Here is a 14,062-nt window from a genome sequence, read left to right on the forward strand (position 1 = left end):
ACATTTTTAGTTGTCGAAAATGTCATAGATAAATTATATATAACACCAGCTGTCAGTTGACATTTCGCGTAATGCGTTTTGTTGGGATTGGTTATAGATTTTTACCATATCGAAAATAGGAAAATACTACTCAAATAATTTCAGTGTAATTCTATAATGGATCAGGAAGATAATTATGATTTTAGCGACATTGATGGGTAAGTATATTTTGTTATTTTTCTTGTATTTTACGCATTTTTTAAAATTTCAACCGTTCCATAAAGCTACAAAGAAATCGATTTATATATCTTCGGAAACCACTTATGCTGAAATTGGTTGCGATCACCAATGTTTAAAGTCTACTTGTATAAACTGTTTCATGGATATTTTAAGAAAAATTGCATTTTATGATATGTTTCATTTAACAAATTGTGGATGTTGTGTTTGTAATTATTTAGGATCGTGGACCCCCTACCCGCATCTCCAGAAATCCACTTTAATTGGGCGGATATTACCGGGGATTTCATGACAAGCATTAAAGGTAAGCAATAATGACTCCAGAAAACATGATCAACAAGTTATTAAAAGGAAAATAAATAATTCTTGGTGTATTTTTTTTAGAATTGGAGCTTGGAGAGTTATTGCATGATGAATCGTTTGGTCTATTTGAAGCTATGTCGGCCATTGAAATGATGGACCCCAAAATGGATGCCGGAATGCACTGCAATCGAGGAACTACTAAGCCATTAACATTTCAACAAGCAGTCCAGGTTACAATATTTCTTATTTAACTTTTTCCGGAACGGTTAAATTGTGGTTGTGATTTTCTGTCTGCTATATTGCCTTTACGATTAAATAAAGAAATAGCTTTCATGTAAGCCGAGGTTAAGATCAAATTCCATAGAAAGTGCGTAGATGTTTAGTTCTAACCTTTTGATAGTACCATTATTCAAAAGTAGTTTACAGTGGAACCTCTCATAACGAGTTTAATTCGTTCCAGCATCTTACTCGTAAGCGAAACATTTTTTCCCATACAAATGTATGTAAAATACGATAATGCGTTCCAGGTCGAAAGAAAAATCAATATTCTATATGATTTTTTTAAACGTTTCAAATGAAATTATTTATAAATTGTTAAGAAGTGTAAAAACTTGGAATATAATTTATATTTGAAAAAAAAACGTAATTAAAATGTGAATATACGACAAATAATTAATCTCTCTTAACTAGAAAACTGTATTAAGACATTTGTTTTTGCCGACGCTTAAAAATTTGGCGAAAATGTGTCACAGCATTGTCATTGAATAAATTTTTAGTACGAATAGCACCTCCTCGTTATGAGAGGTTCGACTGTATTTCACATCAATATCTCAGCGAGTGTTTTTTGCCTAGAATTTTCACTCATGAAATACATGAAATTATAGTAACTTTAAGCATAAAGAGTAAATCCACTAACGAGGCATAGACTATTAAACTTAAAAAGTTGAAGCCTGAGTAAGGTCATGATAAGCGGTTTTGCATAAGCCGTAGCTGGATTTCAAAATCTTTTGGACATTCACTAATAAAAAAAAATATATCAATATCTCACATTATATTTTAAAGCCGAAATAATATTTTTGTATTTTGTTTTGCAATGTTTCATGAGTAAAGTGATACTTTAAAAAGGATTTTTAATTAGTTAATTGTGTAATTTTTTCAAGAAAAAAAAAAATCGCAGAGTATGTATGAAGAGATGCATGAATGTAGAAGAGGCGAAGAATGTTTGCAAAGACAGAGTGGTGTGGCGTTCAATTCTCTCTGCCTACCCCTGCGGTAAGCGGCGTGATGGTTAGTTATGAATTTTTTCATAAATGTGGTCACAAATATGGACTCCATCTCTCTATCTAGACCAATTTGAGAGCTATGGCGGGAAAATAGCGCAGATTTGTTCGAGAGTTAATAAAAGTGTTTGCAGCCTAGATGGAGTATAATTCGGTAGATGTTAAATGTGCTAGAATGTGACTGAAATACCTGGTATTGAATTGGTATTAAATTGGTGCACTCTAGTTGTTTATGGACCTCATGGATTGTATATTGCGATTTGAACAATTTTGTATAACTCTTTGTGACTTGTGATTCTAGGTTGGCAAGTTGAAGTTAGACGATCTGACTCCTTCAGAAGTAATTGGCGTAATAGACGCTACATTCTCCTGTATAGTTTCTTGGCTGGAAGGTCACTCCCTGGCGCAGACAGTATTCACCAATCTGTATTTACATCAGCCGCAGGCCATTGGCGATAAAACGCTCAAGGCTTTTTGTATCGCTGTTTATAAAATATTAGACTTGATCAGGAATTATATAAACATGTAAGTTTTATCATGTTACTTTTGAATTAAAAATGCATGTATCCCAATATGCCATATTATTAACCTACTCTGCTGTTGAGATATTAATTTGACAAAATTTTGCAATACATTCTTAAAATGGGTTGAGAGTCTTCAAGAATCGTATTGCTGTCCCGTAATTATTATTGCAAATTCTGAGTTACGGTTTCCAGGTTCGATGCACTCTCTACCACAACTTGATTCTTATTTTCAAACTAAGGCGGCTTATACTTGTCTGAAAATAATATTGAATTGAAATATTTACGAACATCATAAGAAACCAACTTTTTATTTAATTTACATAATTATGATAATAATAAAAAGTATGGGACCTTTAATATGAAGTATATGTTATAAATAATCTAACAGGCTACAAGGTTCTTTAAAAAACATTTAGAAAATCATATAAATGGATATTTTGTCTAAACATTGTAAATTATTCTTTACACATTTTTGATATGTGTAATTTACGCCTGCGGACTGCTGGCAACGGGATTTAATAATTGTGTACATATAGTTTAGACCTTAATAAAGAGATCGGTACATAATATTAAAAAAAAAAAACATTAAATAATTTCTTCATTTCTTACTTTGAAATGAGGCCGGCGCAGAAGGTAAAAATATCCTTCCCGGCCTTAAGCATCAATCGACCAAATGGGTAGAAATACCTTTCCCGTCCTAAGTGTGTTAAGTGAATATGTTTAAAAAACCAATTATAAGTTTGTGTCATTGTTTTAAAATCTGTTTAATTGTTGTTTGCCCCTTTCGTACAGTGCTCAAGTATTCGAGGAGGAAGACTTCCAACCAATAGGATATGGGTATCGGTTAGGATCTAACCCACTAGGTGGAGGAGGTTATGATGTTGGTGCTGAAGTCACGGAACAAAAGTGTATCTCAGGACTGAGGGAACAGGAAGATGATCTGCATAGAAGATCTAGAAATAATCCACAAGAGGTACAGTATATATTGGGATGATTGCGCCAACACATTTCGCTATATTGTTATTAGTTTTTGCAAGGCTAGTGAGTCTCTTAATAAGGTGCACTAATATAGCTTTTTTATTAAGGCAATACGCGACTGAGTATGAAATGGCTGAAATGGCTATGCAGAAGACTCGACAGTTAATAGTATTTTACCATTTCTATGCCATGTGTAAGTACTAACTTGTACCTACTTCATTCCGAAGAATCTAACACTATCACAATAGTAATTTCACTAGTCATATGTTTTTTAATACTTTCATCTATAAACTTCTTCTTCTTCTTCTTATTATTATAGACCTTACGGCCTGTTTTTAAGAGGGATTAGCCTCCTGCGACGTCGATTCCCAGCTATCGGCCTATCTCTTTGGTGGTCTGCCCGGGAGTCGTCTACCATGGGGTTGGCCGTACAATGCGATGTGGGGGAGTCTGGATGGTTCCATTCTCCTCACATGCGCATACCATTGTCTTCTTCGTTGCCTTCCCCACCTAACGACATCTTCGATCTCGCATATTTCCCTGACTTGGCATTTCTCAATCTATCTCGAAGACTCTTGCCTGTTATGCTTCTCAGAGTCTTCATTTCTGACACTCTAAGCGCGTTTTTTGTGGCAGCGGTGTCTGCTCTACTTTCGATTCCATACGTCATGATGGGTCGGACACAAGTTTTGTATATCTTGATCTTGCTGCCGATCTTCATCTCAGGGTTTTTCCATATAGCATTTTTCAGGCATCCCGAGATGGCTGCAGCTTTGTTCTATAAACGATTTTAACAATTATCACTTGAGAACTAATTTTACACATATGGTAAAAATATTTGCTCTTTTTGCATTTTAAAATTATATTCAACAGTTTTCACATTTTTTAAACACTTTTGTTTGTTATACCCGAAAAGTACCTCGTTATAACCGTTGATAAGTATGAAGAAAATCTCAAACTAAAATATCAACGAATGATTCCTTGTTATATCCGAGATCTCGCTATATCCGTGCTTGTAATAATCGAGTTTGACTGCATATCAAATACTTGGTCATACTTGAGTTAGAGAGGATTCAGCTTGTAATAATGTTATATTTTTTACTGTCAACATGAACTCCAATAATCTTATGTTTGCTCATGCGTAAAGTCACTTAAATCTTGAATTTACCAATAGAAAAACAAATACACAAGAGACAGATTTAAATTATCATTGAAAATCTTGTTATATTTAATACAAAAGCGGCTACGTTTGGTTTCAGTTTTTTTACATAAGTCTGGAAAGCCTATATTTTACTAGAGAATATAGTAATTTTAACTGTATAAGAGTTGAATACTGCAGTTTGGATCAATCTAATCCTATTCCTATGTCTGGACTTCTCATTATAAAGTCAAATTTTAATTGGATTTCTGAATATGCACCTAGGAGAGATCTGAAATATTATTTTAAGTTTTGTCAAATTATGTGCATATCTTACAACCTAGATTGGTGTTTGTTGATATATACTTTCTATTTTCAGGGAGAGGCACTCATTGGGCTGTTTGCTCGCATTAAGTTTACTCGGATGTTTTATCAAACTCTAACACTATTAACTAAAAGAGAGCAGCAAGCTAATAATGACTGCATCAGGCTGCTGGCTGGCTGCTCCGAGATGATGATCATCATCAACAAGACGGTGTGCAAAGGAACACAACCTGATGAAAACTGTGAGTTAATTTCCTGTCCGTAAAATCAATGCTCAAATAAAATAAAGTTATGAAAATTTTCTAAATATTTTCTTTCACGAGCTGGATATGACATCTAATAAGATTCTATTTATTAGGCCCGGTGTCTCTTCTTATCACATCAATGAGCCAATTATGTCTGGAACACTTAATACAGCAGAACCTCGATTATCTGAACATCTATTGGTTAAAATAAAATTAGAAAAATAAATGAATTTGCTGATTTGCATGATGGGTATTGCGTCTACCTAATATATATATTGTTTTGTTCGTGAGACATTCTTCTAGCGATCAAAAAAAGTTTTATTACAATGCTACAGTAGATATTGTAAGATTTTCTTGACATTTGCTTTACCAATAGAATTAAAAAAAGGCAATTATGCTGTCTGCCCTTTGTATGTCAAAATGTGAAAGCTTCCATCAATCTTTTAACATATTGTTTGCGGGAAGTGTTTTTTGCATACTGTTGGTAGAGAGCGGGAGATACTTATAAGCGTTATATTTGCTTACTTTTGGTAAAGCGTAAGAGATGCCAAAAAACATTGTGTAGATCGAAATTGGGTTTGTGGCTACTTGTGATTAGTATACTGAGGGTCGGGCCGCAGACTGTCTGAGTATAATCAGGGTCGGGTTTTATGAAAAAACCGCCCTACAACTATGTGTTAATAAAAGGAATGGTTTGTTTAGGAAATAATGAAATGAAAATGGTAATTTTTGTAATCCTTCCAGCCGACATGCCTAATCCGATGGGATTTGAGCCCTTGGTGAACCAACGCTTGCTTCCGCCAACGTTTCCTCGCTACACCCGGATCAAGCCCCGAACCGAAGCCCTTCAATACTTTGATGATCTGATCTCCAAATTGCGGCACGCTATGAAGATTACAACCATTACATCTTTTCACAGTGTGCTGGTGAGCAGAGAATTTTTTTTTATAATATTGTAAAATATTTCAAATGAATCCGCACCTTTTGTCAATATTTTGCATTATCATAATGCAAGTTTTATATATATATTCCATAACAACAAAATTATACATATATAAATGGAAATATGACCTTTTCAAGTAATAGCTGTATATTGTTGCTCATATTTCAATATTTTTTGTTGTTGTTGCAAATATGTACATATAACAGTTGCATTCTGATACTGCGATTTATTGTTTCTTATTTTTTTCATTATGCCACGCTTCATGGACACCTATAAAGTGTTAAGATTCAAATAACATTTTCCAAATTCTCATATTGTAAGAATTAAAAATAGACTTTTTTTAAATCTTAAACTATTGGGTTCGGTTTACAAGGCGAAATTGTTTATGTGCCTATTTTTTTGTTGTAGAAGGAATTCTACTTTGGCAATTTCCATTTTACTTTGTCAAATTGGCGCCAGCTCTCTGATGCTCTGACTATTTTAACATTTATATCAATTTAGCCACAAAGTGCAATTAATCATGTAAAGAATTGAGTTTCGTAGCCATGTGAGCTAGCTTTTTGGTCAGGTTTTACAGGACCTTAATAATAACATTCAATTGATTTTGAACTCTTTCGCTTGTTTACTTGACTGATAATGTTTTTAGAAATGCATAATATACTCCTTTTAGTATTATTGGATTGTTTTTTTGTTATTACACTGTAACTTTAATTATTGTCATTTATGCTAATATTATTTGTTTAGGATTTCTTCATGGAGTTCAGCAAGGGTCAGCCTTGCATCCTGTCCCGGTCCGCTCTGCAATTACTGTACCTTGGGCCTCCCGGTGCGGCCGTTCCGGAAGCTCTTCGTGAGGCCGTCAAGTCCTTCATCAGCCCTCCTGTCTTCATACCTAGATACCAGATACTGAATAACCTGCAGGTCTCCTATTCATATGCTTTGTAAACCATGTATACCTACAGAAGTCTCCATTTGTGTGTGACATACAACAGTCTCAAACTCCTGATGTCATCTGATATAAATAGCTGCCATAAGTTGACTTACTGATTAATTGCAGTCAAAAATTGTATGTATTAAGAATTTAAAATCAATTTGTAGTATGATCAACTTAGCCTTACTTTAGCAACTAATATTGAATTATATTAACATACTTCCTTTAACCCTTTGAGTGATGAGTTTTAATGAAGATCTTATTTGGAAAAACGGGAGGTTTAAAAAAAATCTATTTCTGATAGTGAAATAATACATTATTGCAAGGCATTAAATAAAGGTGGTGACTGACCGGAGCATTTCGTCGTAACATCGCTCACGGCGAGCATCACCGAGCATCGGGAACTATGGATGGAGCGTTCGGGTTGGTGTACTGACTGCCTGAATGCTCGCATCGTAACGTGTTACGTTACGACGAAATGCTCCGGTCAGTCTCCACCTTAACAATATTTTATGTTTTTATTGAATGTTTTGACTAAGAATTTTTTAATTACAATACTTCTAAAACTGTTCTTAGATATACAAAGGTTCTCCATCTAGTATTTCTAGCCATAACTCCATTATAATCTAATATTGCCGTTACTGTAGTAAAATCAGTTTGAGTTATTTCTTCGCCGGGGTGCCCATACGGGTAGGGGCAAATCCGCAAATCCTATTTTTTTGCCTGTATGTTGTACTGGCCAATTGAACAAAGGGTGAAATATCAATTCCAGTACTTTATAAATTGGGTAACTTGAAGTTGGATGCCCAAGTATTATATATATATATGTATATATATATATATATATATATATATATATGATATATATATATATATATATATATATATATATATATATATATATATATATATATATATATATATATGTATATATATATATATATATATATATATATATATATATATATATATATATATATATATATATATATATATATATATATATATATATATATATATATATATATATATATATATATATATATATATATATATATATATATATATATATATATATATATATATATATATATATATATATATATATATATATACATATATATATATATATATATATATATATATATATATATATATATATATATATATATATATATATATATATATATATATATATATATATATATATATATATATATATATATATATATATATATATATATATATATATATATTTTAATTTATTTATTTCAGAGATACATACTTTTTTTTTTTACTACATATATGTATTATGGCTCTTTAGGCATGGCCTGTGTTGAGCTGAAATACATACATGTTAATACGATTTTTTATTTTTATTATTATTGTTTTTTTTTGTTATTGTTAGATTATATACATTACATACAATACATACAATAACAATTTACAGTTAATATGTTTATGTTCTAGGCCCGGGAGTATGTGGATACATTTTTAAATCGCTGCGCGAGACCGTTCACCACATTACTCCAAGTCTGCGGACACAATCGGGCCAGACAAAGGGACAAGTTGGCTCACCTGCTGGATGAGTTTGGCGCTTTACAAGAAGAGGTAAAAATACTAAATTGAATCTCGCTTAACCACTTTAAAACATTGCTCTTTAACCCATTCCGGTCCCCCAAAATTAAAAAAATAAATCTAGGTAGACAGTTACGATCCAATTGGAAAAATATATTTTGTCCTCTGCTCTACATACTGTTGTAATAGATACGAGTGACAAAAATATAAGCTTGGAATTTAAATAAATAATTCTAATGATGAAAAAAATGTCGAATAACATCCGACATGGGACCTAAGAGCAAAAATAAAGAGTTTAAGGTTACAGACCTGTCATGACATATCTACTATTGAATTTGACACTACATAATATTCCATAGGGTGTTTTTTTTAGAGGTATACAAATTCAAATTTCCCACAATGAATTGATGGAAATTTGAATTTATATACCTCTAAAAACAACACCTGTACAAATATGTCTATTGAAGTTTGGTTAGTTAAATAAAAATGATGGTGCATAAAAAAAACAACGCTCTTACTCATTTCTTCATTGCCATTTTACTACTACTACTACCATCATGCAGTTTCCCGCAGGGATAGGCAGAGAAGATGGATCACCATACTCTTCGGTTCTGACATACACTCCTAACCTCCTTAGCCATATCGCTCACTCTCGAGAACGTCGTAAATCAAAAATTGTCATTTTTCAGTTATGCATGTTTTCGGAATGCCCAGAAAATGTACTATATCCCAGCAAAAGAGGCATATTTTTAACTTAATATTTACCCGCTACAGGGCAGAAAGTGTTGTTTTTGCATTTTGAAGAAATGGTATTGTTGAATAATTTTTTTAAATATACTTAATATTTTTCAAATGGAGAAAGATAAAAAAAATTTGTTGCACAGTAAAAAGTTCAATAAGTGGCTAGTAATTTATTTTTAATACATTGTATTATATTTTTAAACTTTAAAAACGATCTCCTGAAAAATCGAGTTTTTTTTATTTATGACGTTCTTGAAAGGAGTGAGCGATATATGCCCTCTGATGGCGTAAACTTTTAACACCACCAGATTTAAGGTTCGTATTGATGTGGTATTTTTCGGCCGTCACCGTTCCGTTCTCCCTTTCACATTCGCCAAATATACTTTCTTAGTCATTCTCTCGTCATCCATTCACGCCACATGTTGTAACTATTGGTTAGCATATTTCAACATTTGTATCTGTGTACTTATACTTCAGTGGGGATGGGTTATAAAGTCAGTTTTTTTATTATTATTCCTTCAGGCTGAGAATATAGATGGCTTCTTCTTCACGCTGGCTTTCAAGTCCGACCCTCCGAGAAGACACCTTCCTTGCTTCACCACCTGGATCCTGTACCATGTGCTGAGGATCATGATCATGTACTTGCTCTCCGGGTTGGAACTTGAGCTGTACAGTGTTCATGAATATCATTACATATTTTGGTAAGGTTATTTGCTACTACATGAATACATACATTGTCTGCTTCCGTAACGCTCGGCTACTGTACTGGAAATCCGGGGATTCAAATAAATATGTGATTTTTCATTTTAATACTTACATACATATTCAATGTTTGTGTGTGAATATTAAATACCAATATTTTTATTAAGGTCTTAACTACATATATGTACATAATAATTAAATTCCGTCGCCAGCAGTCTGTGGGCATAAAAAATACCCGTCTGAAATGTGTTAAAATATTGACTGTTGAATTATTGAATTACTTTTCATTTCGAAATATATTCTTATGTTAAATTTCATCACAGTAATGAGTGTGCCAGTATTTCAATTTATGTTTTAGGTACTTACCTAAAAAAATATTGGGACATGGTCTCTCATGAGACATGGGATATGAATTCCTCAGTACGTCGATTGATAAATATTATTTATTCTCTAGGTACTTACACGAATACCTGTACAGCTGGCTGGCAAGCGCCCTCACCAGGGCAGAGACTATAGTGGCGGAGCAGGAGGCCCAGGGGGCGTCCAGCGCGGGGGGCCGCCGGGGCGCCAGGCCCGCGAGGCACAAGAAGAAGCCCACTCCCCGTCCGGCCCACCGGGAGACTCTCATGTGCCAGATAATGACCAACATGTGTGGGGGCTACTACAAGGTAAAATATACAGGATACTAATTAGCCTATTTTATAGACACTCGGAAAGCTCCTGCCACATTCTTAGGTCTGGTATAGAAACTCTTGGTTTGCATTCAGACCCAAAAAATATAAACATTGTAAAATATATGGTGCACTAATTGGACCTTACATGTATTAACAATTACGCCAATTTAATCACAAGGCTGAAAGGTATTTATTTGCTTGTTTATTGATACTGTACAATTTATGGGATATTTGTCCGCCTCAATGGTGTAATGGTTAGAACATTTGATTACAATACTGGAGGTCCCTGGTTTGATTCATTTGATAAATATAAATAAAATCACAATAATAAAAGTATTTTTCCACTCTTAACACATTATTTGGGAGAAACACGTGAAAGCGTCTTTTTTTGTTGGTAGAGAGCGGCAGACGTTTATAAGCATTCTATTTGCTTACATTTGGTCTACCAAAAAACTGAGAAAAGAAGTCTCACTCTAGTGCAAGACGCCAAAAAACATCATACAGATCGGAATAAGGTTTTCGGTTACTTGTGATTAGTATATGACTCTAATTAGTATACTAATTAGGGTCAGGGTTGATCAAAAAACTGCCTGACAACAATGTGTTAATATTTATTTGTTATTACCTTGAACTGGTATCTAAAGTGCAAGACTGATCTATTTACTTTCATATAAAAAACTATAAAATTAACATTACATCAATTTGATGTATCGTCCCATGATGTCCCTTGAACTGGTATCTAAAGTGCAAGACTGATCTATTTACTTTCATATAAAAAACTATAAAATTAACATTACATCAATTTGATGCACCATTGGGTGTGGAAAGTCAGTCGTAGTAAATTATCCTTTACCTTCATATACGTAAGAAACGACTATTTTACGACGACTCATTCACCACTATACAACCCGATCTTAGAGGTTTTTTTCACTCATGCGGCAGTAGCGTGTCTTGAGATCATTAATCTCTAGTAGGTACAACCTACCAGAGTGCTATGGTGGGTACAAATATATAGGATACCTAGTTACAATGATTTAAATGCATAAAATAAAGGGCATTCATTTAATTTTTGCACTTTTTTTGCAGGCTCTAGTCGCTTTCCAGCTACAAGGAAAGATTCCTCAGCCGATATCACAGTTTGATGATGAAGCTGTTCGATACAAACACAGATTTGCACCGATATCGCTCATGACACCACCGCAGATACAATATAAGGAGTTTAGGGATCTCACTCAACCGCTAAGGTAAGGTTGAATATAAGGTATCTATGATTAGGAGAATAGTTCAGAGATGAGTCTAAAATTTTGTCTAAAAAATTGCCGGAATTGCTGGAACGTATAAGTTTTAGAGTTCCTGGTTGGATCACCAGGACAACTGTCACCTTAGCGCTTCCCACGAGTAGAACAAACTCTAAACAAGGTTCCTATATTTATCGTTTATCAAAATTTGTCAACGATGAATATTTAATATGAATATGTTCTACTTGACATTGTCAGCACTGAGATCGCTCACATAGTAAGTCGATATTCATATTATGGTGTGTCCCAATTTTCACATAATTTCTCTTGGACTTGAGCTTTGATCTATCCCTTTTCGTCTTTTCCCCTTTTCCTCCTTCCCATCTATCTTCCAGGTATACATTTTGTAACTGGAATGTTACAAATACCTTATTTATTGATTCGGCATTAACTTTGTGTAATGACATGATTATTTTACTAAAATTAAACACTTGAATATATCACTTAAAAGTGGTATATTCAAGTGTTTAATTTTAGTAAAATTACAAATACCTGTTTTATGTTACTCATTAATGAATTTATGTAACTCTTATGTAAAATTTCCAAATAAAATATAAACAAATTAAACTTTGCCTAACTGGGTTTACAATATTTTTTGCTGGGATGATGTTATTTGTAATTGTAGCATGTGTTGTTTAGGATTCTTGTACTTCAGTATAATAATAATAATAATAAATTTGGATAACTTATATAGCGCCATTTTCGTAAAAAAAATACCTCAAGGGCGCTTCATAGTTTCTTATTCGCGCGCAAGTATAGTTTCTTATTTGAGGATGTAAAGTTAACACTTCAATTTATTTCTTAACAGATCTAGTAATCCGGTTGCTCTATACATGGGTGGTTGTAAACATTTTCAACAAGCCAAAACGTTAATGGAGACAATTCAAAATCCCGATCAAGAGGTAAGAATCACTTTCTTTGAATTTTTCTATGAAATTAACAGGAACTAAATAAGAAAATTATTATTATAATGAATAATAATAGTAAAACGAATTTATGAGGCGAATGTAGTAATTGAAGAAAAAGAACACTTGGTATGATCAAGAATTTAAAATACTTGAAAGTGGTCTGGTTAGGAGAATAATCGGCGGGTATGTATGTGGAGATGCATGTATGTGGAAGAGGCAATGATTGTTTGCAAAGCCCATTGGTATGGCGTTCTATTCTCTTTGCCTATCCTAGCGGCTTAATGGTTAGTTAGTTATTTTTTAATAACAATAAAATAACTAATTTTTCATAATGTGCAAGTTTATGCGTAAAGTAATAAGAATTTTTGGTGATAAAATAACATATCATCAGATTTTTTATACCTGTTTTTTCTTCATCAATTTGTTGAATTTTAGGAAAAATAAATTAATGACAAGTATTTTGCTTTATGCTAACTACGGAAAATCCAATGAATTCTTAATTTTTTTTTAATACAATCAAGTATTTTTTTAAAGACTTGATGTGTATTCTAATATTTGATTTTTTTTTATAGATAATTGATCTTCTCAAAGTTGCCAAAACTAACTTTGTTGTATTGAAATTGCTCGCTGGAGGACATAAAAGTGATTCAACTACGCCTCCGGACTTTGATTTCTCTCATCACAGACACTTCCCGATCATCAAGATCACCTAAATGTATTATTTTAATGTATTAGTTTGTTAGTGTGAGTCATCGAATCAATGTATATTTAAATTTATTTATTTGTTTACCGTACTTGTGATATTGTTTGTACCACTAAAAAATAATCAAATAAATAAATAAATGAGTGTAAATTTAATGATTTATTTTTGGTCTTTTACTCTTTTTATACCGTGGCGTAGGGGTAAACGCTCTACTGTGAAACTGGCGTCGTGGGTTCAATTTCTGGTAATTGCAAAATTAAATCAAGAAATATTAATTTCTATTGGTCTGGGTGCTTGTGATGTATTTTTCACATCTATCTTCCTTTTCCTTACTATCATACTTGCAGACAAGCCTCGAAAAATGTAGGCTTTGCAGATTATTCCTCAAAAAAAAAATGGTTGGTTTGGTTAAAACATTCCCAGTTAAATTAATTTTCCACTAAATCGAACGTCTTTGTAATTTTTTAAGCATTCAAGAGGAAAACTGAATTTCAAACATATTTTATAAGTTAAAGGATTTTTCGGATTTAAAACAACACAAAATTTCCTTTTCAAAAAATAACAGTGACATCTTAC

At 32.9% G+C, this 14,062-nt stretch overlaps 1 protein-coding gene across 1 annotated transcript; it reads left to right on the forward strand.

The window, feature by feature from the left end:
• The first annotated feature begins 47 nt into the window (after window positions 1-47).
• On the forward strand, window positions 48-13,648 carry Naa35 (N-alpha-acetyltransferase 35). Its single transcript, XM_088263391.1, has 14 exons — window positions 48-197; window positions 438-520; window positions 601-749; window positions 2,101-2,324; window positions 3,116-3,296; window positions 4,819-5,005; window positions 5,753-5,934; window positions 6,696-6,872; window positions 8,353-8,493; window positions 9,724-9,902; window positions 10,358-10,571; window positions 11,664-11,821; window positions 12,684-12,777; window positions 13,356-13,648. The coding sequence occupies exons 1-14, from the start codon at window positions 157-159 to the stop codon at window positions 13,494-13,496; spliced, it is 2,151 nt and encodes a 716-aa protein (XP_088119517.1). The 5' UTR covers window positions 48-156; the 3' UTR covers window positions 13,497-13,648.
• The last annotated feature ends 414 nt before the right edge of the window (window positions 13,649-14,062 follow it).

The sequence above is a fragment of the Brachycentrus maculatus genome, unplaced genomic scaffold (assembly GCF_059751285.1).
Source record: "Brachycentrus maculatus isolate JH-2025_06_01 unplaced genomic scaffold, ASM5975128v1 h1tg000199l, whole genome shotgun sequence".
Classification (NCBI taxonomy): Eukaryota; Metazoa; Arthropoda; class Insecta; order Trichoptera; family Brachycentridae; genus Brachycentrus; species Brachycentrus maculatus.